General features: G+C 45.4%; 1 protein-coding gene across 1 annotated transcript in view; it reads left to right on the top strand.

Annotated features, from left to right (window-relative positions):
• LOC126293308 (all trans-polyprenyl-diphosphate synthase PDSS1-like) overlaps nucleotides 1–25,645 on the top strand; it is a 719,678-nt gene that overhangs the window by 275,988 nt on the left and 418,045 nt on the right. Inside the window, exon 2 of the mRNA XM_049986449.1 lies at nucleotides 12,704–12,757. Within this exon, the coding sequence (XP_049842406.1) occupies nucleotides 12,704–12,757 (54 nt within the window). The remainder of the gene's footprint in view (nucleotides 1–12,703; nucleotides 12,758–25,645) is intronic.

Below are 25,645 nucleotides of genomic sequence, written 5' to 3'. Positions count from 1 at the left end.
TAGGTAAATGCCATAAACACATAGGCTATATTTATTTTCGCGTGAACACCGGAATTGCCCATAAACATGTAGACTGTATTTATTTTCACGTAGACACACTAATTGTACATTATTTTCAAATATTGTCATCGGATATTGGAAATAATCGCAGTTAGTTTCATGAACTGAAATAATAATTTCGTTTGAGCCTTATTCGTCGTTTGTTTATATGCAACACGACAACGCAGGGGTTGCACCAGCATTATTTCAGTCAAAGTAGTTTCAGCCTGGTGATCCAAATAAATTATTATTTTCTTGCCTCTATATGTGTCACGACGTGTTTCGATTGATCGCCACCATCTTCACCTAATCGATCATCACTATCGTCATTGTCTGCAGACGAACTAACGGCGATAACTGGTCATCAGAAATGATACAGGAGTTTGCATGATTAACACCGATGTCCGAGCATCCTGGCCTGCCCCAGCACGTAGTAGCTATCATTTGGAAAATGATCGTTACAAATGAAAATATATTTCGGTGATATCTGGAAAGCCCCACGTGCCCGGCTAGCTGCGCGGTCTATCGCGCTGTTTACGAGCGGGAAGGTGTGCCGGTCCCCGGCACGAATTTGCCTGGCGGATTAGTGTCGAGGTCCGGTGTGCTGGCCAACCTTAGGACGGTTTTTAAGGCGGTTTTCCATTTGCCTCGGCGAATGCGGGCTTGTTCCCCTTATTCCGCCTCAGTTACACTATGTTGGCGATTGTTGGGCAAACACTGTCTCCACGTACGCGTACATTATAATTATTCTGAGACGCAAAAAAATTTGGGGTTACACTCGTCTGGTATGTGACGTTCCCGGGTGGGGGGAGTCAACTGGGGAATAGATCCTGCAAGAACGGGACCACCGACGACTGAAGAAAATTGTTCCACGTGGCAGAAGTGCAACCATTCCGCAAATTGCTGCAGACGTCAGTGCTGGGCCATCAACAAATGTCACCGAGCGAACCGTTCAGTGAGAGATATCGATATGGGTTCAAAATGGCTCTGAGCACTATGGGACTTAACTTCTGAAGTCATCAGTCTCCTAGAACTTAGAACTACTTAAACCTAACTAACCTAAGGACATCACACACATCCATGCCCGAGGCTGGATTCGAATCTGCGACCGTAGCAGCAGCGCGGTTCCGGACTGTAGCGCCTAGAACCGCTCGGCCACTCCGGCCGGCATATCGACATAGGCTTTCGGAGCCGTAGGTCCACTCATATACTCTTGATGACTGCAGGACACAATGCTTTACGTCTCGCCTGGGTCCGTCAATACCGACATTGGACTGTTGATGACTGGAAACATATTGCTTGGTTTGACGGGTCTAAATTGTATCGAGCGGGTGGACATGTACGGGTATGTAGACAGCCTCATGAATCCATGCACCCTGCATGTCAGCAGGGGACTGTTCAAGCTGTTAGAGGCTCTGTAATAGAGTTGGGCGTGTGCAGTTGGGTACGTGTAGACACCACTCCCACAGGTGACACGTATGTAAGCATGAACATTGTTGAGCATATCTGGGATGCCTTGCAACTGCTGTTCAGAAGAGATCTCCACCCTATCGTACTGTTACGGATTTATGGTCAGCCCTGCAGGATTCATGGTGTCAGTTCCCTCCAGCACTGCTTCAGACATTAGTCGAGTCGACGCCAGGTCGAGTTGCGGCACTTCTGCGTGCTCGCGGGGGCCCCACACGATATTAGTCAGGTGTACCATTTTCTTTGGCTCTTCAGTTTAGTTACCAGGAATATGTCATGCACATCTTCTTATTTGATACTATTCGATATTCTGAATGCCTTGTGTCGAGATTTTTCTGCCTGTTCTCAGTCTCCATTCCGGCAATGATGTATTTTCTCTTTTGTAAAGGAATTTGATTTTGTGCAGGTTTCACGCACTTCTGTTTGAGTTGTTTCTGATTGCGTGCTAGCGTTTTCTCGATTTCGTGTGTCAATAATGCTGTTCTTGTTTTAATCTTATTTTGGCCTGGAGTTTTTTATCTCCCTTCCCTGACAGTTTCTTTGCCTGTTTCTTCTGCAGACCTACTCAGTTTGTCGAACTGTAGTGTGGAGAAGGGAAAAGTCTTGAGCATGCAGATGCCTTCAAGGCCAGAGTGATGTATTCACTTGGCAGCTTCTCACGGAACTGAACGACATTGTTATAGTCCTGGGACAGTAACTCTAAGTAACAGCGTTTACTTTACTGAAGCATTAAAAAACTAGATAATGGGCAGTAACGACGCGCGTTTTTAGACGCTGGCAGGATTTTCCCAGCGCATCTCGCACGCTACTGTTGCATGGTCGGATGCTTTCAAGAATTCTGTTATCTTGCACGATGTAATCCAGAAAACGGAAATAAGCCACAAAAGCGCTCTGTCATGCTATATGATTGTGTGAATTTTCTCTTCAGACCCCGTGTATCTTATAACCGAACCGTGTGTAACGCCATGGTAGAACATTTCTCCGTTTTTTTTTTTTTTCTTAACACCTGCGTCTAATTCTGCTGGGTGCCAAAGATGCTCAGAAAGCTAGGGTTGAAACTTACTGGCAGATAAACACTGTGTGCCGGAACTAGAATTAAAACTGTAACCTTGCCATTTGCGGGACATGTCCTTACTGATTGACCTAGCAATTTGACAGAATGTCTTCTAGCCTGTGGCTACTATCCAGGGGTGCTAGTTCAGCAAGGTAAGCAAGAAGGTGTTTGTGAAGTTTGAAAACTAGGCGTTGCAAGACTGTCAGGAGTCTTACCTGGATAATTCAGCCGGGAAGAACATTGCCCGCGAAAGGGAAGGTCCTGGGTTCGTTTCCCAGTCCGTCAGTTGTAATATGCTAGAACGTTTCTGAACACTGTCGGATGCAGAGTGAAAGATTCATTCTGGCGCACTAAGATTGTAGTTATATTAAAACCTGGTAGAGGAAGAGACATCCCTGAAAACAATTTGCGGATTTATTTGCTACAAGGGGTTGTGTAAGCTAATCTTGCAACGATTACTGGAAGAGGTTGGCCCATTTATGAGTCCAGAACGAGTTCAGGCTGGAATGCACACCTGAAGTAATAAACTGGGCCAAAAGTATAAAAGAAACTCTACTATGGAAGCTGTCTGCACGGACTTTAAAGCAGCTCACTGTACTGTGAACCACCATATTTTATTAGAAAAAATCTTCCAATATCACAAAACAGAACAGAATCTTCTTTGTAGAATTCCAAGGCCAAACAAGCAATGAAGGAACGAAAATGTGCTCACGTAGTCATTATGTAGGCACCTGGCATATAAGTTAGAGACATCTTAATATACCTTCACAATAATTTATTCGCCAAAAACAATGTCAATAAATAAGCCGTCACAGTTTTTAGAAGAGTAGACTTTCACACCTACAACGGAAAAAAACGTCTTCTTTCCTCTTTTGTCAGTGGCTCAGAAAGGATTTCAGTGTGCAGCCATAAAGAATTTTGATCACATGCCCGATAGTATAAAAAGTTGAGAGACCGTAGGTGAAATTTTAAATCTCATCTGAGATCGTTGTTTCTTGATAATTTGTTCTGTTCTGTTCGCTAGTATTTAAACACTGACAGTGAGATAGAAATATGATTAACATGTAACGTAAGCAATTTGTATGTTCATGGTTATTTATTTTCCATTACCTACCCTCCCGCTTCGCACGGGTGAAAAACGTTACAGGATACAAAATTGTTAAGACTTTCGTGGCCACTTGTTGACAAACTGCTTATTTGCTTCTGTCTCGGGTTCTTCGGCCGACGTTCGTGTGATGATTTTGCTGACGTTTCGCCAGCACGAGTGGCTGGCATTGTCAAAGCTTCACCCTCCATTGCCCTCCGGCAATGGAGGGTGAAGCTTTGACAATGCCAGCCACTCGTGCTGGCGAAACGTCAGCAAAATCATCACACGAACGTCGGCCGAAGAACCCGAGACAGAAGCAAATAAGTGGTTACAGGATACCTCCTAATATTGTGTCAGACCTCACTGTATCCGGCGTAGTGAGGCCAACTCGACGTGACATGGAGTCAACGAATCGTTGGATGTCTCTTGCAGAAATACTGACCCATGCAACCTCTATAGCCGTCCATAGTAGTGGTGTAGGATTTTGTGAACGAACTCACTTCTCGATTATGTCCCATAAATGTTCGACGGGATTCATGCCTTGGTGGCCAAATAATTCGCTCCAGTCGTCCGGAACTTGCTTCCAACCAATCGTGAACAACTGTGGCCTGATGGCATGGTGCATTGTTACCCATAAATATTCCATCGTTGTTTGAGTACACGAAGTCCATGAATGGCTACAAATGGTCTCCAAATAGCCGAACATAACCATTTCAGTCAACGACCAGTTCGGTTGGATCAGAGAGCGCAGTCCATTCCATGTGAACACAGCCTCTGCTTCGTAGCGTCTGCGCCACACTCGAACCCTACCGTCACCTCTTACCGACTGAAATCGTTACTCATCTGACCAGGCGAGCGTTCTCCAGTCTGCTAGGGGCCAACAGATATGCTCAAGAGCCTAGGAGAGACGCTGCAGGCGATATCGTGCTGTTAGCAAAGGCACTCGCTTCGGACCTCTGCTGACATAGCACGTTAACGCCAAATTTCGTCGTTCTGTCCTAACGGATATGTTAGTCGTACGTCCCAGATTGATTTCTGCGGTTATTTCACGCAGTGTTGCTTGTCTGTTAGTACTGACAACTCTACGCAAACGCCGCTGCTCTCGGTCGTTAAATGAAGGACATCGGCCACTGCGTTGTCCGTGGTGATAGAAAATGTCTGAAATTTTGTATTCTCGGCACTTTCTTGACACTGTGGATTTCAGAATATTGAATTCCCTAACTATTTCCGAAATGGGATGTCCCTTGCGTCTAGATTCAACTAACATTCCGCGTTCAAAGTCTGTTAATTCCCGTCATGGGAACATAATCACGTCGTAATCTTTTTCATATGAATTGCTTGAGTACAAATGATAGATCCGCCAATGGACTGCCCTTGTTTATCTTGTGCACGCGCTATTATCCCCAACTAAATATGTGCATATCGCCATCCCCTGACTTTTGTCACTTCACTGTATATTCATACATTATTTGAAGCCGGCCGGAGTGGCCGAGCGGTGCTAGGCGCTACAGTCTGGAACCGCGCGACCGCTGCGGTCGCAGGTTCGAATCCTGCGTCGGGCATGGATGTGTGTGATGTCTTTAGGTTAGTTAGGTTTAAGTAATTCTAAGTTCTAGGGGATTGATGACCACAGATGTTAAGTCCCTTAGTGCTCAGAGTCATTTGAACCATTATTTGAAAATGAGCGGCGTCCAGCACACTTTACAGGTAATTTAACAAGCCTTCGAAACTTTTTATAGCTGATACCCACCTACAGAATAATGAAATGAAAAAAGTTTATCGTTTTAACTCATTTTGGTTGTTCATGCAGTAAAAAACGTCAGCATCACACATGACTTTTATCACCGCAGTGCATATGTGTACGACCGAACGACTTCACAGATGTAACGATAATTTCGTTTACGGGTCACTGCCTGGAGTTTTGATTTAACTCTTTCTGTCACAAATTGTTTTTCCCTGGAAAAAGTCATGGCTTTGCTGTCCAGTTCTTCGAATGAAATTATGATTTTTCAGATGTATAAAATATACCGAGGTGCCTCCCAAGGGGGAATACAACGCGTCCCCAAATGACGACATTGCGTTAAGTGAGTGCAGTAGGAGTCGAAAACTCAAAGTATTTTATTTATTTCATAAAAATACATAAATTAAACAAAGCTTACTTATGATTATATAAATATAGTTTTACACTGGTGAAGAACAATAATCAAAGAAACATTTTTTTTATCCAGACATAAGAGAATGTTACATTTTACACATTAAATTTTGATTTTGCCTTTGAAACCCGGTTTCTTGCACCTGTCAAATGATTTTTTTGTCACTGTGTAATGTTGTTGCTTTAATTTGTTATGTGAAAGCGGTGCTGATAGACAATAAAAGAGGGTTAAAAGCTGTGAGCTATCTGAGGAAGTTAACGTTGCATTACTGAGCAACTGTTTCACCAGGTATCCAGTCTAGCTTACCAAATTTCCAACCAGACTAACATTAATTATAATCTTTTAATAGTCATACGAAAACCGGTGATACATATATAAAAAAGAGAATTTAAATAAAAATCAATAAATCAGTTTATATTTTAACATTGATCCTTGAAATTTCAGCATATTAAACTTGAGTCATAACTAAGCTGGTGCCTTATTTAGGATTGTGAAAATGTGAGTTTGTAATCTTACGGAACACATAAAATAGGGAGCCAAGATTGGGAGACTGCATACAACACTACATTCATAAAACAACACACGAAGAACATTGAAACATATGCAAGAGGAAGTTAACCACAACCAACCGATTCAATTTTCACCTAAAGAAGTTACATTCGTAGCACAATCCTGTCCGTCACGTAATTACCACACACTGGTATACTAAATCCATACTAACTCTCTGTGAAATCTTCCCGAAAAGAATAACTGAGAGCTACTTTGATGATTACACAACATGCTTCACGTGGTTAACTTGGTTTACACAAAGAGTGTAACTCCACAATAATTTTGATAATTAAAATAAATTAGATCGAAAAGCAATTTACAAAAGAAAAACCTCGAACTGGTTACTATCGTCTTACTATTAACCTGAAGGGTGAAACAATTGTATAAGCACGTGGTACTGGTCTCATAAATTACACCCCACGTGGGTTGAACATAACGAAAAGTTGCTATATAGAAAAATATTGTCTAGACGAGACGTTATAATCTCACGCACTTTCGCATTTAAGATTGATGATCTTAGTTAGAGTTACTGATCAACACGTGGTTACACTTTATTCACAAAGTAGTGACAAAGCAACTACGCGATATTCTGAACTGTACACTCGAATCACACTGCGTTGCAATTTAAGATAACATTATATATTTTAGAGCTAAAACCTGAAATAAAGGTGATTAAATTTTCAGTTAGGCTGAACTTAAGAAATCCATTGTCCTGCGGACAGCAGACACGCGCTTAGCCGGAGATCTTACCGCTTCAGACGCTCGCCACGGACAGACTGACCTGGGTTTCTACCAGGGGTGCTTCCGTATACAAAACGGAAGTGACCAGAGGGGCAGCTTCCTATACCAACATGACAAGGGACGGACATAACCATACTAAGGATAGAAACCTCTTTGCTTTTAGAAAGCGTAGCTACCTGTTCCGACGTTGGTCCTACTGTTCTCTAGCAGACAGGCTTGCTGCTACCCTCAAGCATGCAACTAGAAATACATTTGCTCATTCATCCTCTCACACAGAAGGGAAGAGGGATGACAGTATCTTATCATATACAGGACATAAAAGAAAGCGGATGTAGGTTCCGTATGAGACTGTGTGACGTGAATTGCATATAAACTGTGTCTTAAAGTGTAGTAGTGTGACAGATCGTTCTTGTTTATGTGTAAAAGTAACACGTTCCACTACTCAGTCTCCTCGCAGATAGTCAGAAATGCCATAGTAAATTTAGAAGAGGAATTTATGCCGTAAATGACAACAGATTTAAGAAATTAACATGAAAGGAATCCAACAGAGACCTTTCAACTGACCACTGGAAGATGCACAATGTTGTGCAAACGAACATCAGATTCTTGACGAATTTCCGCATTGACTCGTTTTGAAGTACTTGGAGATGGCATTGGACTCTCACTAGTGGGACACCCCCGTTTCCTGGCAGCTGGCTTATCTATTTTTGTCAGTACTTTGACCACAGTTGCTCTAAAGTATTAGGAACACCTAATTCTGATGCGTTTTTCTTGTACTCAGTCCATGCATTTACACATGCAATATCAGTTGCATGAGTAAACATGGCTTTTGAAAATCGTGTTCGGTTTCAAAAGCAGCTAACTGGACGTTGTCGTCGGGTGCAAAGCCCGCTAAATGCCCAATAGGCGTGGCTGTCGCCCTGCACGTGAACAGACATAGACTTACCAATATGGATATTCGAAGCTACCTTTCAGTAAGTTACGATTAGTATAGGTATTTTTCTAATTCAGCTTTAGACTGGCTCCCCTGTAACAAATTCGTACGAAATATAACAGTCTCGCTGGCAATGCATTGTCGTTTGGATTATCTCATTGTCACTTATCATGCAGTTATCGAGCTTTGCGTCAAGGCTACTCAGCTTACAGTATACCGTATGGTATAAAACGTCTAACATTACCTCCATCATTGTCCTCAGGTTCATCGGATACATCGTCAATTTCAGATGAATTAATGAGCTCTATCACTTCTTCTTCAGTAAGTGGCCTTCATCTATCTTAGACTCGGGGCATTGTGAAAACATCGTATGATGACTAAAAAGACAGCGAAATAATGTCCTAAAGTTCTATGCTATTACAACCTTTCAATCACAATGTCTTCATTTGGAGACGTGTGTAAAGTTATAAATATGTCACCTTTCGTCATGAAAGACATCTTTAGTATTCACCTTCAAGAATGCACGTTTCTAAGCCCAAATAAATTTTTGTATCTAAACTCAGAAGATATTAACCGGCTGAGGGAAGGTACAAAGATCACAAGATCCATGTGAATGTGTGCAATTCAGTTATGTTTTGTGGTACCACAGATTGACACGAAATGTCGACACCGTTCTCAAATGGTTGAAATGGCTCTGAGCACTATGGGACTTGACATCTCAGGTCATCAGTCCCCTAGAACTTAGAACTACTTAAACCTAACGAACCTAAGGACATCACCCACATCCATACCCGAGGCAGGATTCGAACCTGCGACTGTAGCGGTCGCGCGGTTCCAGACTGAAGCGCCTAGAACCGCCGGCCACACCGGCCGGCACACTGTTCTCAAATAAACGCTCTGCTTGTGACAATATGAGTACAACAATCACAAATGGTAAAGTTTAACGACTTTTAATATACTAAGCATTTATTTGGTATGTCCTAATATGAGGACGCCATGACGGAAAGGGTTAAATTCAGAGAACAACATTAGCCATCTTGATACCGTCAGTTTCATATAACTTGAACGAGTCAAACTATGCGCGCCAGAAAAGTTCTCAGAAGGCACTTTTGGAGAGAGATCTCAGGGCAGTGGTAGTGGCTATGTGCTGCTGTTCTACTGGTCTGCCCGACTCCAACGAAGTCGGCGCGGGCGACAGCCACTTACCGGCCGCCCAACTTGTCAGTTTGGTGTGCGCTGCTTTCCCTGTGTGACGTTATCCTGCATTAAAGAACAGCTCTATACCAAACAATCTGTTCTTATCGGCTTTATATCTGATACGTCCAGTGTAACAGGTTGTTCAGGGATTCGGCAATAGGTCCCGCCTGCCCTGGTACTACAGTCGGCAGCCTTACGCCTGTCTCCTGTACTCACAAAGCTTCCTCGTGACTAAGTCTATCTATTAGCAAAATTCATATCGAAATCCCTATAGCAGTTTCACTGCTTAGCTTTCACATAAAGACAGAAAAACGATACGCCACATTTTAATTTGTATCTGTGTGGACGTTTGAGGAGTTCTCCCATTCACCACTAGACGACAATGGCATGGGTTTCATAGTTCATTCAGTTTGCACGAAATATTTATTAATTACCTACGAAACCTTCCTCGTGAATCGGTCCACGTGTTAGTGAGAACCTATCAAAATCCCTGCATTAGTTCCCTAGATAAGTCCAAACAAGGTGATGGGACCACGACATAGGACATTATATATGAGTAGAAGATAGATACAATACTATTTATTGTACGAGTGGCCAGCCTGTAGCATTGCAAGCCGAATACCGGTTAGCTAAGTAAATTAATCACATAAAGACAGAAAAACGATACGCCACATTTTAATTTGTATCTGTGTGGACGTTTGAGGAGTTCTCCCATGTAGATGTAGATGTAGATGTAATACATTAGAACGTACAAAATATTGTGTTTCTCATTTTTAATTATGTTGTCCCGCCAAGAAGCGACGAAAAATCAATCAACAGCAGATTAACTAAAATTTTGGCGTCCCTGGAGTGCTGTTCATACGACGTTGATCTGTAAACTGCTACGTTGCCAGACTGAAACGGTGCTATAGGTTCTGAAATACAACCTAAAACTAAAGCCGGCGTATAAAGTAATTCAACATGAAGAGAAACAACGAAGCTATTTTTCTGTTGTTGCCGCGCGGGATATCTGTGCGGTCTTAGGCGTCGTGTAACGGTACGCTCGGCTCCCCCCGTCGGAAGTTTGAGTCCTCCCTCGGCTATGGGTGGTGTGTGTCGTCCTTAACGTCAGTTAGTTTAAGTTAGATTAAATAGTGTGTAAGCTTAGGGACCTATGACCTCAGCAATTTGGTCCCATACGACCTTACCACAAATTTCCAAATTTTTTCTGTCGTTTGCCTTTATCACCATCAGTGAAACGAGCGATTGCCAATCGGCAGCCAGGACGACAATAAGAGTCCATTCTCAAACTTTGTAATCAATACAAGGAAAACGTCGAAAAACGAATGTGGCTGTTAATGGGAAGGAGCTAAAGGTCGCTATAGTGAAGTACACCCAGAGACCTGCATTCCTCTGGTTTATTAACGAACTGTACTTCGAAGATTTCACTTATAAGTGACACGATTAAAATGCAAGAATTAAACAACTTTTCCAGTTAATTGGGAGAGTGGACTCGCCATACTGTGAGATAGGAGAACGAGAGGACGCTAAACCACACCGTGCTCCCGTGCCAGCGACGGAAACACGCAGCGGGCTTCATTATTGTTCTGATGCTAGTGCAGGGAACGCTTCTGTCTGCTGCCGATATCTGGGTCTCCAAACTACTATTTGACGTCCTTACAATAGAGGGTGTGGAGATTTGACAGTGGGTTGCTCAGTCAACCAGGTTTATTTAAAACAGAAAGAAAGGAAGCTTCTATGTTAAGCTTTAGGTAAGAAGTGCAACACCGAGTACATTTTTACAGTCTTACTCCCCTAGTTCCCATTGGATGGACAATTTAAGTGGCCAAATACACAAAATGGCGCCATTTTTCCCGGTGACAAATCCTGCAGAACGATGGGCGTATTTTGTTAATAAATACACTACTGGCCATTAAAATTGCTACACCACGAAGATGACATGCTACAGACGCGAAATTTAACCGACAGGAAGAAGATGCTGTGATATTCAAATGATTAGCTTTTCAGAGTATTTACACAAGGTTGGCGCCGGTGGTGACACCAACAACGTGCTGACATGAGGAAAGTTTCCAACCGATTTCTCATACACAAACAGCAGTTGACCGACCAATGACTGTTAGGAGAATATGGAATCGGTGGGTGCAGGAGGGTACTACGGAACGCCGTGCTGGATCCCAACGGCCTCGTATCACTAGCAGTCGAGATGACAGGCATCTTGTCCGCATTGCAGTAACGGATCGTGCAGCCACGTCTCGATCCCTGAGTCAACAGATGGGGACGTTTGCAAGACAACAATCATCTGCACGAACAGTTCGACGACGTTTGCAGCAGCACCAACTATCAGCTCGGGTACCATGGCTGCGCTTACCCTTAACGCTGTATCACAGGCAGGAGAGCCTGCGATGGAGTACTCAACGAGCAACCTGGGTGCACGAATGGCAAAACGTCATTTTTTCGTATGGATCCAGGTTCTGTATACAGCATCATGGCGGTCGCATCCGTGTTTGGCGACATCGCGGTGAAGGCACATTGGAAGCGTGTATTCGTCATCGCCACACTGGCGTATCACCTGGGGTGATGGTATGGGGTGCCATTGGTTACCCGTCTCGGTCATCTCTTGTTCGCATTGGTGGCACTTTGAGCAGTGAACGTTACATTTCAGATGTGTTACGACCCGTGGCTCTACCCTTCATTCGATCCCGGCGAAATCCTACATTTCAGCAGGATAATGCACGACCGCATGTTGCAGGTCCTGTATTGGCCTTTCTGGATACAGAAAATGTTCGATTCTCCAGATCTCTCACCAATTGGAAACGTCTGGTCAATGGTGGCCTAGCAACAGGCCCGTCACAATACGCCAGCCACTACTCTTGGTGAACTGTGGTACCGTGTTGAAGCTGCGTGGGCAGCTGTTCCTGTACACGCCATCCAAGCTCTGTCAGTGCCCAGGTGTATCAAGGCTGTTATTACGACCAGAGGTGGTTGTTCTGTGTATTGATTTCTATGCACCCAAATTGTGTGAAAATGTAATCACATGTCAGTTCTAGGTTAATATATTTGTCTAGTGAATACCCGTTTATCATCTGCATTTCTTATCGTGTAGCAATTTTAATGGCCAGTAGCGTAGAAGTTCCTATGCGACCAAACTGCTGAGGTCATCGGTCCCTAGGCTTATACTCTGTTTAATCAACTAACTTACGCTAAGGGCAACACACACAAGCTGCCCGAAGGAGGACTCGAAGCTACGACGGGGAGAGCCGCGCGAACCGTGGCAAGGCGCCTCTTACCGCGCTGCGATAAATAGAAATTTCGTGCAACTACTATGCTGTTCTCCGCTTAAATAAGTATTCCAGTGTCGGATAAGTCGGTTACTGCGTGACCGTTTTGGTACTTTCAAGCGAGCATGACTCGTTTTCTCAATCTATGCGTGATGCCGGCTTGCTACTTGTGTTTCCTCATTGTCCTCTCGTATTGTGTTCCAGGGCGCGCCTGCCTTCGCGGAGACAAAGAGGTGTAGCGGCGACGTAGCGGCACTGGTGAGTAACCACTTCACAGATTCCGGTCTCGTGTCTATTTTTTTCTGGAAGAGGAATAAGCGCGCGGCTCCAAGTTTCGCTGCGATGTCTGGCTCTGTATGTTCATATTATTGTTCTTTGAAGCATGTCAGTGATAAATATTCGTCTTCGTCTTCGCATCAGTGGCTTGCTCTTCTATATAATGTAGTCTTCACGTCTAGTGCCGGTAATAAGATGTCTTTAAATTGGCGTTTTGAGCATAGGCCTACATCAGGTCACCTACATTTTATTATATTTAATGTAAAAATTGATCTCTAGCTAGACGTTGCAGGTTGTTGTGAGATTCCCACAGAATTTCATGGTGTAACTGAAGCTATCGGTCAGATGCGCCAATGATTTAGTGTGTGGCAATTTCACGATGTAATCCGACGTCTCGCCCGAGAACTGTTTATACAATTAGTCCGTCGGCAAAGAATCAACGAACACAATGAAAATAATGGCCGCTTGTTCATTGATCGACATAAATTTTGAGTTCTTCCCAAGATTTTCGATTTGCTTGGTGGCTTTCATAACTTCCATTGGCAATGGATTATTTTTCTTGAGTCGGGCTGGTTCTAGATATCTTGGAGCAACCTATTAAATCCTTTAAATTCATATTATATTTTGTTGTGAGGTTCTGTAAGTAATATGAAGGCTGAAAGTGAAGCTGGGACTTGCGCACAAAAACTAGAAATCTCAATGAGAAAGGAAGTCAGTTCCTTGTCGGTGCTCGGGCATAGCAACGCGCAACGCGCTCCGTCATCACCTGTGATTGCACAGCCGTTAGTATATACACTGCAGAACCAAAGAAACTGGTACACTTCCCTAATATCGTGTAGGGCCCCGCGATCACGTACAAGTGCGGCAACACGACATGACATGGACTCGACTAATGTCTGAAGTAGTGCTGGAGGGAACTGACACCATGAATCCTGCAGGGCTCTCCACAAATCCATAAGAGTACGAGGGTGTGGAGATCTCTTCTGAGCAGCACGTTGCAAGACATACCACATATGCTCAATAATGTTCATGTCTGGGGAGTTTGGTGGCCAGTGGAAGCGTTTAAACTCTGAAGAGCGTTTCTGGTGCCACTCTGTAGCGATTGTTCTGCTGGAACTGCCCGTCGGAATGCACAGTGGACATAATTGATGCAGGTGATCAGACAGGATGATTATGTACGTGTCGCCTGTCAGAGTCATATCTGGACGTATCAGGGGTCCCATATCACTCACTGCACACGCCCCACACCATTACAGATTCTCCACCACGTTGAACAGTTTTGCAGGGTCCATGGATTCAAGAGGTTGTCTCCACACCCGTTCACGTACATCCGCTCGATGCAATTTGAAACGAGACTCGCTCGGCCAGGCTACATGTTTACAGTAATCGACAGTCCAATGTCGATGTTGACGGGTCCAGGCGAGGCGTAAAGCTTTGTATCGTGCATGTCATCAGGGACTCCGAAAGCCCATATCGATGATTTTTCGTTGAATGGTTCGCACGTGGACATTCGATGGCCCAGCATTCTGCAGAACGGTTGCACTTCTGTCACTCTGTACGGTTCTCTTCAGTCGCCGTTGGACCCAATCTTCCAGAATCTTTTTCCGGCCGCAGCGATGTCGGAGATTTGACATTTTACCGGATTCCTGATATTAATGGTCCACTCGTGAAATGGTCGTTCGGGAAAATTCCCGCTTCATCGCGACCATGGAGATGCTGTGTCCCGTCGCTCGTGCGCCGACTAAAACACCACGTTCAAATTCACGTAAATTTTTTATGGCCTGCCATTCTAACAGCAGTAACCGATCTAACAACTGCGCCAGACACGTGTTTCTTTATGTAGGCGTTGTCGACCGCAGCGCCATATTCTACCTGTTTACATGTATCTCTATTTGAATACGCATGCCTATACCAGTTTCTTTTGAGCTTCAGTGCAGCTGTAAATACTCGGGAAACTATCAGCAATGCAGATTTTTAATAATCGCTATCTTCCGTCGATATTCTTGTTGGAGAGTGGTAAGTATCTACTGACGAAATTAAAGGGTGAATATAATTAAACTTTCGGCGCTTGAAGAGGGCCCGAAAGAAAAAGGAGTGATCGTAGAAGCTTTGTGGAAACATTTATAGGAACATGCGAAAGAGCAATAACGAATAAACCATTAAAAGTAACACATTTTAATTTCCACATGAGACTGTAACATTTGTTAATTGCGTACCATGTTTACGATCCCAGGTTACACACACTGCACAAGGTTTGACCCTCTGCATCAACGACAGTCTGGAACCGCACTAGAGATACCATTTCACAGTTATTCGCAGCATTTTTAGAAAGATGGACCATGAAATGTTAAGCAGTGGTGACACAGTTCGTGCACTATTTGAAGATCGCACTTGCGTCCAGCATTGTCAGCCATAGCACAGTAACTTCTTCAACAGTGGCGCAGTTAGTCGTCGACCGCTTCCAGGAGAAATTTCCTGCGGAAATAGGACAGCTTAGTATTCCCTTAATGTATCGATATTCGCGAACAGCAGCAGCACTATTGCTGTTGTTGTGAAAAAACAGTAAAGCCCTTCTCATCGTGTCCAGATTCATGTTGATTGTCTGCCATTGTTGTGCACACTGATGCTTGTGTTTCAAACCTACGTCGCCTTGCCAGCACAGACACCTAAGGGCAAGGCATGTCACTAACATTTCTGACAACGCCAGTCCTGCAGCTCACAGTCTGAACATCATTCCTGTGTAGTTGGATACCCGTACGGTAAGCCGCGCGGGGTTGCCGTACGGTCTAGGGCGTCTTGTCAAGGTTCGCGCAGCTCCCCCCTTCGGAGCTTCGAGTCCTCCCTCGGGAATGGGTGTGTGTGTGTGTTCTCCTTAAGTTAGTTTGAGTTGGATTAAGTAGTGCGTAAGCCTAGGGACTGATGACCTCAGCAGTTTGGTTCTATAGTCCTTACCACAAATTCCCACACGGTAAAAATTTCTCCGTCTACACTGACTCCTATAGAGTAATTTTAATTATAACCATCCTCTGTTTCGAAATATTGTCAATCGAACTTAGGGTATGTCTTTAGTGATTATACAAAATAGGTGAATGAAGCTTGAACGTAATTCTCACTTCAAGAAGTGTTCATTCCCAACCAAATTTTGGTCGTTACACTAAATTACTTAAAGGCGTACGCTAGGTTACATTCCTTGGAAAGGACAAGGCTGATAATCACCCTCCTCCCCCGTGCTCACACCCACACTTCCAAACCACACCCCTATTCGAATTTGTGGTCTGTTACTAATGACACCTTCGTCAGCGGGATGTAAAACATCAATTTTACTTCCATAACTGAATTAAGATTTTGCAGCCCCCCCGCATCGGGAAGCATAACGGAACAAGAAGTAGCAAGAGAAGTGGAAGACAATTAGACCTGACAAAGCACAGTTTCTTGAAATAAGAACGGAGCGGGTTTCGTGTTTGGGCCACGTTAACAATACCGTGAATGCCTTGACACCGAAATGCCGTAAACCGTGACTGGGACACTTGTAATGTTGCCTTCCCTCGGTAAAAATTCCAGTTAACTTGTGCCCTCACAGATGCAGATGCCGAAACCGGCAATGTGAACATTGTAATTAGTAAGCGATCTCTACATTATAAATGCCGGCTGTAGTGGCCGTGCGGTTCTAGGCGCTACAGTCTGGAACCGAGCGGCCGCTATTGTCGCAGGTTCGAATCCTGCCTCGGGCATGGATGTGTGTGTGTCCTTAGGTTTAATTAGTCCTGAGGTTTATTAGTTCTAAGTCCTAGGCGACTGGTGACCTCAGAAGTTAAGTCGTATAGTACTCAGAGCCAATTTGAGCCATTATAAATTATTGTCCACTGACGCGCCAAAGAAGCTGGTATAGGTATGTGTATTCAGACACTTGTAAACAGGCAGAATACAGCGCCGATCCTCAACGCCTATATGGTATAAGACAACAAATGCCTGGCACAGTTGTAAGATCGGTTACTGCTGCTACAATGGCAGGTTATCAAGATGTAAGTGAGTTTGTGCGTGGTGTTATAGTCGGCGCGCGAGCGATGGGACACAGCATCTCCGAGGTAGCGATGAAATGGGAATTTTCCCGTACGGCCATTTCACGATTGTACCATGAATATCAGGAATCCGGTAAAACATAAAATCCTCGATATCTCCGCGGCCGGGAAAAGATCCTGCAAGAACGGGAGCAACGACGACTGATGACAATCCTTCAACGTGGCAGAAGTGCAACCCTTCAGCAAAATGCTGCAGATTTCAGTGCTAGGCCATCAACAAGAGTCAGCGTGCTAACCGTTCAACGAGACATTACCGATATGGACTTTCGGAGCCGAAGGCACCCTCGTGTACCCTCGATGACTGCACGACAAAAAATTTAACGCCTCGCCTGGGTGCGTAAACACCGTCATTGGACTGCCTATGTCTGGTAACATGTTGCCGGTCGGACGTCTCTCGTTTCAAATTGTATCAAGTGGATGGACGTGTACGGGTACGGTGACAACCTTGTGGAACCATGGACCCTGCATGTCAGCAGGGGACTGTTCAAGCTTGTGGAGGCTCTGTAATGATGTGGGGCGTGTGCAGGTTTAGTGGTGTGGGACCCCTGATACGTCTAAATACGACTCTGACAGGTGACACGTACGTAAGCATCCTGTCTATTGTGCCTTCCGACATACTTCGACAATTCCCAATTCCAGCAGGACATTGTGACTCCTCACACGTCCAGAATTTCTACAGAGTGGCTCCAGTAACACTCTTGATAGTGGTTAACATGAACACCAAACTGCTCAGACATGAATATTGTTGAGCATATCTGGGACGCCTGGCAATGTGGTGTTCAAAAGAGATCTCCACCCGCTTACGGATTTATGGACAGCCTTGCAGGATGCGTGGTGTAATTTCCCTCTAGCACTACTTTAGACATTAGTCGAGTCCACGCCACGTCGTGCTGCGACACTTTTGCATGCTCTTTGGGGCCCTACACGATTTTAGGCAGTAGTACGAGTTTCTTTGACTCTTCAGTGTGTAAATAAAATAAATCCGTTTCCTCCTTGCAGTTATATGAGATATAAGCTGTGCTGTTTCTTACATAAATTGAAGTTTTATAGTTCCGAGATTAAAGGGTTGGCTAATTTGTTGGGTGACTTGCGTTTATATCCAATTGATTTTAGACATGTCTGTTAATGCAGAGGGGCACGATCTTTCCTCTCTGTTTCTTGTGTAGAATGTTGACAACTAGACAGATCTATAGCCATTGCTAAATGACGTAAATGTAGTTGTCTTGATCTATCCTCTTGTGCAAAACTTACGCACGAAACTTATCTTTTTTCACTTTTTGTCGCTGCCAAGTGACACAGATAGACGAAACTTGGACCATACAAGGAAAGAAGTGCTACAGTATAGTACGGAAGGTAACTGAAAGAAACACTCAGTGAGACGAAATTAAGTGACACTTCTTTTTGAAGACTGTAATTGCACTGACGTCACTGCCATTTATTTTGGTTCTCTGGACGTTAGTAAATATCGGACGTGGTTTATGTTAGGGAGTGTGACCACCACGGGCAGCCATGCATGCTGTACAACGTGCGCCAAGCTGGCCACAGGGTTGGTAGAGAGTTACTCTGGTAGGGCGTTCCATTCTTGTAGCAGTGCGGTTTACAACTGCTGCATGGTCGTTGGTGCATGTGCATGTGCATGTGCTGCAATACCTCTGCCGAACGCGTGTGACACGAGCTCTATGGGTTTTAACTCGATAGGCCAGTCCGTTCGCCGAAATTCTCTCGCTTGTGAGCTGCTCCAGGCGAGCTATTCGATGCGACCACCCGCTGTCATCCAGAAAAATGAAGTCAGGATAGAATGCATCCGTGAAGAGACGCACATGGGGTAGGCGTAGAGTATCACAATAACATTGACCGGTGAGTGTACTGTGTTCGAAGACTCGGAGGCCACTACACCCATGAAACATTACGCCTCCTCTCAACACAACACCTGGGCCACCTAAACGATCATATTCGACAATGTTCCTGGATGCGCTATGTTTTCCCGCCTCTCGTCGTATGAAGGTACGTTCAACACTGTCAAACACGACCGTTTTTGTGGTTCAGGTTGCGGTATCGTGCAAAGATGGCGTTGCCATAACAAAGTCTTCGCCCTGCATCAAAAAAGATAGTGATGTCTCGCTGCTTACTGCAGCGACGAATGGGATGCGCTGGCCAAGCTACGGTCTCTCTCCCAGCTCCCCAGCACGGAGACCGGTATAGAACCCAACGTGGCATCGCTCGCCGCAGTTCATGGCCTCCGATGAAGCAGACAATATCAGGACACATCTGTTACTCATGTATTAGATTGAATAGTTACTGTGATTTTGTGCTTCAAACGAAGAGTGTAGCAAATCTATGCCTCAAATTAGGTTTTTATGTTCAAAGATAGTAGTAAATATTCCGCACATGCCTTTGGAAATGAATTGTATAATCTATAAAGTAATTTTTTAATCGATCTTGCTATAAAGTGAACTAATAATATGCTACAGTTCCATTTCTCCATCACCCAGAGCAATCAAAAACCCTCCAATCATACCGGACAGTTGTGATCCTGTTGACCCTCTCAGCATCAACTACGGCCTGAAAATGGCGCATTAAGGCGCCGAAACTGGCAGCTACAAAAGGGCGACTTTCAAATACAACGTCTGACCTGTACGGGAGTATACACTCCTGGAAATGGAAAAAAGAACACATTGACACCGGTGTGTCAGACCCACCATACTTGCTCCGGACACTGCGAGAGGGCTGTACAAGCAATGATCACACGCACGGCACAGCGGACACACCAGGAACCGCGGTGTTGGCCGTCGAATGGCGCTAGCTGCGCAGCATTTGTGCACCGCCGCCGTCAGTGTCAGCCAGTTTGCCGTGGCATACGGGACTCCATCGCAGTCTTTAACACTGGTAGCATGCCGCGACAGCGTGGACGTGAACCGTATGTGCAGTTGACGGACTTTGAGCGAGGGCGTATAGTGGGCATGCGGGAGGCCCGGTGGACGTACCGCCGAATTGCTCAACACGTGGGGCGTGAGGTCTCCACAGTACATCGATGTTGTCGCCAGTGGTCGGCGGAAGGTGCACGTGCCCGTCAACCTGGGACCGGACCGCAGCGACGCACGGATGCACGCCAACACCGTAGGATCCTACGCAGTGCCGTAGGGGACCGCACCGCCACTTCCCAGCAAATTAGGGACACTGTTGCTCCTGGGGTATCGACGAGGACCATTCGCAACCGTCTCCATGAAGCTGGGCTACGGTCCCGCACACCGTTAGGCCGTCTTCCGCTCACGCCCCGACATCGTGCAGCCCGCCTCCAGTGGTGTCGCGACAGGCGTGAATGGAGGGTCGAATGGAGACGTGTCGTCTTCAGCGATGAGAGTCGCTTCTGCCTTGGTGCCAATGATGGTCGTATCCGTGTTGGCGCTGTGCAGGTGAGCGCCACAATCAGGACTGCATACGACCGAGGCACACAGGGCCAACACCCGGCATCATGGTGTGGGGAGCGATCTCCTACACTGGCCGTACACCTCTGGTGATCGTCGAGGGGACACTGAATAGTGCACGGTACATCCAAACCGTCATCGAACGCATCGTTCTACCATTCCTAGTCCGGCAAGTGAACTTGCTGTTCCAACAGGACAATGCACGTCCGCATGTATCCCGTGCCACCCAACGTGCTCTAGAAGGTGTAAGTCAACTACCCTGGCCAGCAAGATTTCCGGATCTGTCCCCCATTGAGCATGTTTGGGACTGGATGAAGCGTCGTCTCACGCGGTCTGCACGTCCAGCACGAACGCTGGTCCAACTGAGGCGCCAGGTGGAAATGGCATGGCAAGCCGTTCCACAGGACTACATCCAGAATCTCTACGATCGTCTCCATGGGAGAATAGCAGTCTGCATTGCTGCGAAAGGTGGATATACACTGTACTAGTGCCGACATTGTGCATGCTCTGTTGCCTGTGTCTATGTGCCTGTGGTTCTGTCAGTGTGATCATGTGATGTATCTGACCCCAGGAATGTGTCAATAAAGTTTCCCCTTCCTGGGACAATGAATTCACGGTGTTCTTATTTCAATTTCCAGGAGTGTACCTAATGGATGTATGAGTACGGATCGTAGACGCCCTGTTGACGACAGATGGAAGTTTGGGTCTGGACGTGAGGCGTGCACGGATAGCCAGAGGTTAAGGCGACCGCTCGCGATAGGCGGGAAATCCTGGTTCGAGTCCCGGTCTGGCACAAATTTTCACTCTCGTATTTCAATTTTACAGCTGATGGTTGTCCATATTCGCAATTGCGAATATGTTAATGTATTTCAAAACGGTTGTAGTCGCCACAGCGCCTGTTGCTTTGCAAAGGAACTTTGCATCGTCATCAGAATAACACAGTCATTGCAGTATCGATGTTGAGAATATTCTGCAGGCGAGCAGAAACACAAGGTGTGAGGAGACTCGTATTCTGGCCGCGGCTGCGAGCCTCTGGTAGGCCTCGCCATCCTTGCGGACCACGGGTCGCGCTGCTGGAGGAGAAAGCTGCGCCGGGCCTGCTCTGCGCCCTGCTCTGCTCTGCTCTGTTCTGGTAGCCTTGAGCCTGCCGTCGCCACGGTCATCCGCGTCGTTTTGTGGCCATCACTGCCTCATCTGTCTCTCAGCGCTGCTCCGACTGTTCATACATATTAAAATGGTGCTTGAGTTTTTACGTCGTTACCACGATGCTTGACCACGGCATTCATTATCATTCATTACCTGGAGAGTTATGCTTGTAAATACGTATTGTTTGTAAAATAAATAAAGTGAAAGTGACGAGAGTAATGGAGGGGGGGGGGGCGGGGAAGGGCAGAAGATGAGCACTTCGTCCTTATTATTCATTTTAATAGAGGAACAAAGAGGGGGTAGCTGTCTCACAGAGCATAAACAGTTTTGACAGATAGAGAATTGAAGCTACTGAAATGTGTCACAGAAGAACGCGCAGAAATTACGTGGATAGATTGAGTAAGTAATGACAAGGCACTGAATCGCGTTGGGGAAAAACACACACCTTAACTAAGAGTCAGAACTGTTGATAAGACATATCCTGAAGGATCAAGGATTCGTCTTTTTGGTACTGGGACGAAGTTTCACGGCTAAAAATTTTACAGGGAGACCAACTTTTGACAGTTCTAAGTAATCAGATGGAATTATGTGGTTCTAGAGAGTCTCAAACGTGTATGATATATATATATGCTTCAGTCTCCGTATGTACTTTACTGTATGTAAGTTCAGGCCGACGTACGGTGCAGTAGCTATGCACAAGTTGGAGTAGCGTGGGGAGCTGCATCAAACCAGCCTTTGGACGAAGGCAACAACAACAACAACAACAACAACAGCGACTACTAGTACTACTACTACTACTACTACTACAACCGACAAAATGTTGGAGGTCGTTCCGGGATATTTCCTGAGTGTCTTAGTATAATCGGCTCTTGGTCTCCGGTGGCTAGCTACCCAGTAATAATGTAATTATGGTTTATTCGTTTTGTCACCCCAATCACCTACAAAACATTGTCTTCCAGATCGGATGTTCTGGCATACCTAGTGCAGCCGGTATTTTCTGTTTGAACATAGTAGCATCCGGTTTCTCGTAATCTTCTGTGTGCAGATGGAGCAGTACAGTGAAGTGGTGGCCGTCGTTGTGGGACAAAACTCTCGAGTTACAAGCAGGCTCGAGCACTGACGGTTCTGTACAAACTCAAATATATAAGGGGCGTTGAAAACGAAACGATCCGGAGCCTGGAATGCGCAAACCGGTGACAGGAGGCTAATATCATGGCATGGGTAACGAGGTGTGGCTCCGACCAGAGCGTGGAAGTCCACACCCCGTCGCTAGAGGGCACGCTTGCGCAGAGCTAGCAGCAGCATGCATCAATCGTCCAACGCTGCCAGTCGCATTGCAAACAGTAACATCGAGTCGTCAAAAGAAGAGCAAAGAGATGTTGTTCGTTTTCTGACAGCGAAAGGAGGAGGAGGAGCGGACGTTCATCAACGAATGTTAAAAGTGTACGGCGGGCACTGCATGTCCGTTGCAAGGGTCAAGTGGTAGCACAAGCGCTTCAGGGAAGGACGGGTGTCGTTAGCCGATGATGCACGGTCTGGAGCACCACACTGCATTACCGATGACATCGTCCAGCTGGTGGATGCATCGATTACCGGCGAGTGACAGTGAAAGCCATAGCCGCAGTGGTCGGATTGAGCGTCGGAAGTGTTCAAACCATCATGAAGGAACGATTGCACATGCGCAAAGTGCGTGCCCAATGGGCGCCCCGCAGTTTTCAACCACACCAGGAAGCATATCGAGTGGCCCACTGTCTTGCTCATCTGCAGCGCTATGCTCGGGTAAGGAATGCGTTCCTGGCTCGAGTGGTGGTTGGAGATGAGTCACAGAAGCTTGCAGTGGAAGCATCCGGGGTCACCACCACCAAAACAAAAGCCAACGCCATCCATACGAGTGCAGGAAAGGTTACGCTTCTTGACCAAGATGGCCCCCTTCTGATTCACTTCCTGCAGCACGGGACAACAGTGAATGCCCAGCTCGTGGTCTCGCGGTCGCGTTCTCCCTTCTCTCGCAAGGGGTCCCAGATTCGATTCCCGGCGGGGTCAGGCATTTTCACTTGCCTTGAGATGACTGGGTGTTTGTGCTGTCCTCGTCATTTCATCATCATTCCTGAAAGTGGCGAGATTGAGCTGAGCAAAGGTTGGGAATTTGTACGGGCGCTGATAACCGCGCAGTTGAGCGCCCTACAAACCAAACATCATCATCATCAAACATCATCACCCTTCGCCAAGCGATCGAATCAAAACGAAAAGGCAATCTCATCCGTGGGGTCATTGTGCTCCGCGACAATGCAAAGCCTCATACGGCCAATATAGTCGTGGCGCTCCTTCAGAAATTCAAGTTGTAGGTTCTCGGCCACTCCCCATACAGTCCGAATCTCTCTCCCTGTGATTACGCCATTTTTGGTCGCCTCTGAGGGGCAGACTTCAGCTGTACGTGCGGAACTGGTTAACATCGCAGGCACGGGAATTTTATGAGACAGCCATTCACCGCCTTGTGTCACAGTGGGACAAGTGTCTCAACAGCCAGTTTCAATACTTATAACATACAGGTAGTGGTTTCTGTAACTATGCCTCCGGCTCGTTTCTTTCCGAATGTCCCTTATAGTTATAAATGTTCAAATGTGTGTGAAATCTTACGGGACTTAACTGCTAAGGTCATCAGTCTCTAAGCTTACACACTACTTAACCTAAAGTATCCAAAGGACAAACACACACACCCATGTCCGAGGGAGGACTCGAACCTCCGCCGGGATCAGCTGCACAGTCCATGACTGCAGCGCCCCAAACCGCTTGGCTAATCCCGCGCGGCTTTATAATTACAGAGTATCCATCCGTTCCGGGAATCGAGAATCTCGACGATTTTTGCTTGTTATCGACATTGATACTGACGAGATATCGGTTCCAGGATTCCAAAACTTTCGAAAATGTTTTAATTCAAAATCGGATAACAGATCACAAGAAATATTTTTGCGTGTGATGTAATTACAAATTAACGGTTTTTTTATTTTTCCGTTACTTGTAATGCGAAACCCTTCTTCCTCTCCAATTTCATGATTCTACGTCAATGGAAGTACCTACAAGTTTTTAATGAGTGACTTTGCGAGTATCAAAATAGTTAACATGTTGTTGTGGTCTTCAGTCCTGAGACTGGTTTGATGCAGCTCTCCATGCTACTATATCCTGTGCAATCTTCTTCATCTCCCAGTACTTACTGCAGCCTACATCGTTCTGAATCTGCTTAGTGTATTCATCTATTGGTCTCCCTCTACGATTTTTACCCTCCACGCTGCCCTCCAATACTAAATTGGTGATCCCTCAATGTCTCAGAACATGTCCTACCAATCGATCCCTTCTTCTAGTCAAGTTGTGCCACAAGCTCCTCTTCTCCCCAATTCTATTCAATACCTCTTCATTAGTTATGTGGTCTACCCATCCAATCTTCAGCATTCTTCTGTAGCACGACATTTCGAAAGCTTCTATTCTCTTCTTGTCTAAACTATTTATCGTCCACGTTTCACTTCCATACATGGCTACACTCCATACAAATACTTTCAGAAACGACTTCCTGATTCTTAAATCTACACTCGATATTAACAAATTTCTCTTCTTCAGAGGCGCTTTCCTTGCCATTGCCAGTCTACATTTTATATCCTCTCTACTTCGACCATCATCAGTTATTTTGCTCCCCAAATAGCAAAACTCCTTTACTGCTTTAAATGTCTCATTTCCTAATCTAATTCCCTCAGAATCACCCGACTTAATTCGACTACATTCCATTATCCTTATTTTGCTTTTGTTGATGTTCATCTTATATCCTCCTTTCAAGACACTGTCCATTCCGTTCCACTACTCTTCCAAGTCCTTTGCTGTCTCTGACAGAATTACAATGTCATAGGTAACATAAACGGCCGTATCTTTTGATTTCATTGACTTACAAGCGCCACATTTTAACATCAGTAAGTGTCCGTAGATCTTAGTATGTGATGTAACTTTCAACTTGGTACATGTACCCGTTCCTGAGAAGAAATGGGTCTTAACAGACGGACTGACAGACAGACGAACAGTCACAGATAATAAATGACAAATTGTTTTTTTCGTGCACGTAATTACAAATTAAAATTCTCAGATTTCTTAATTTGGTTGTATTATGAAACCTTGTTTCATGATTCTAGATTAATGGAAAGCACCATGTAGGTCTTGATGACTGAGTTTGCGAGTAT

This window comes from Schistocerca gregaria, chromosome 10 (assembly GCF_023897955.1).
Source record: "Schistocerca gregaria isolate iqSchGreg1 chromosome 10, iqSchGreg1.2, whole genome shotgun sequence".
Classification (NCBI taxonomy): domain Eukaryota; kingdom Metazoa; phylum Arthropoda; class Insecta; order Orthoptera; family Acrididae; genus Schistocerca; species Schistocerca gregaria.
Note: the sequence above shows the minus strand (reverse complement) of the source record. Positions and strands in the feature narration are given on the sequence as shown.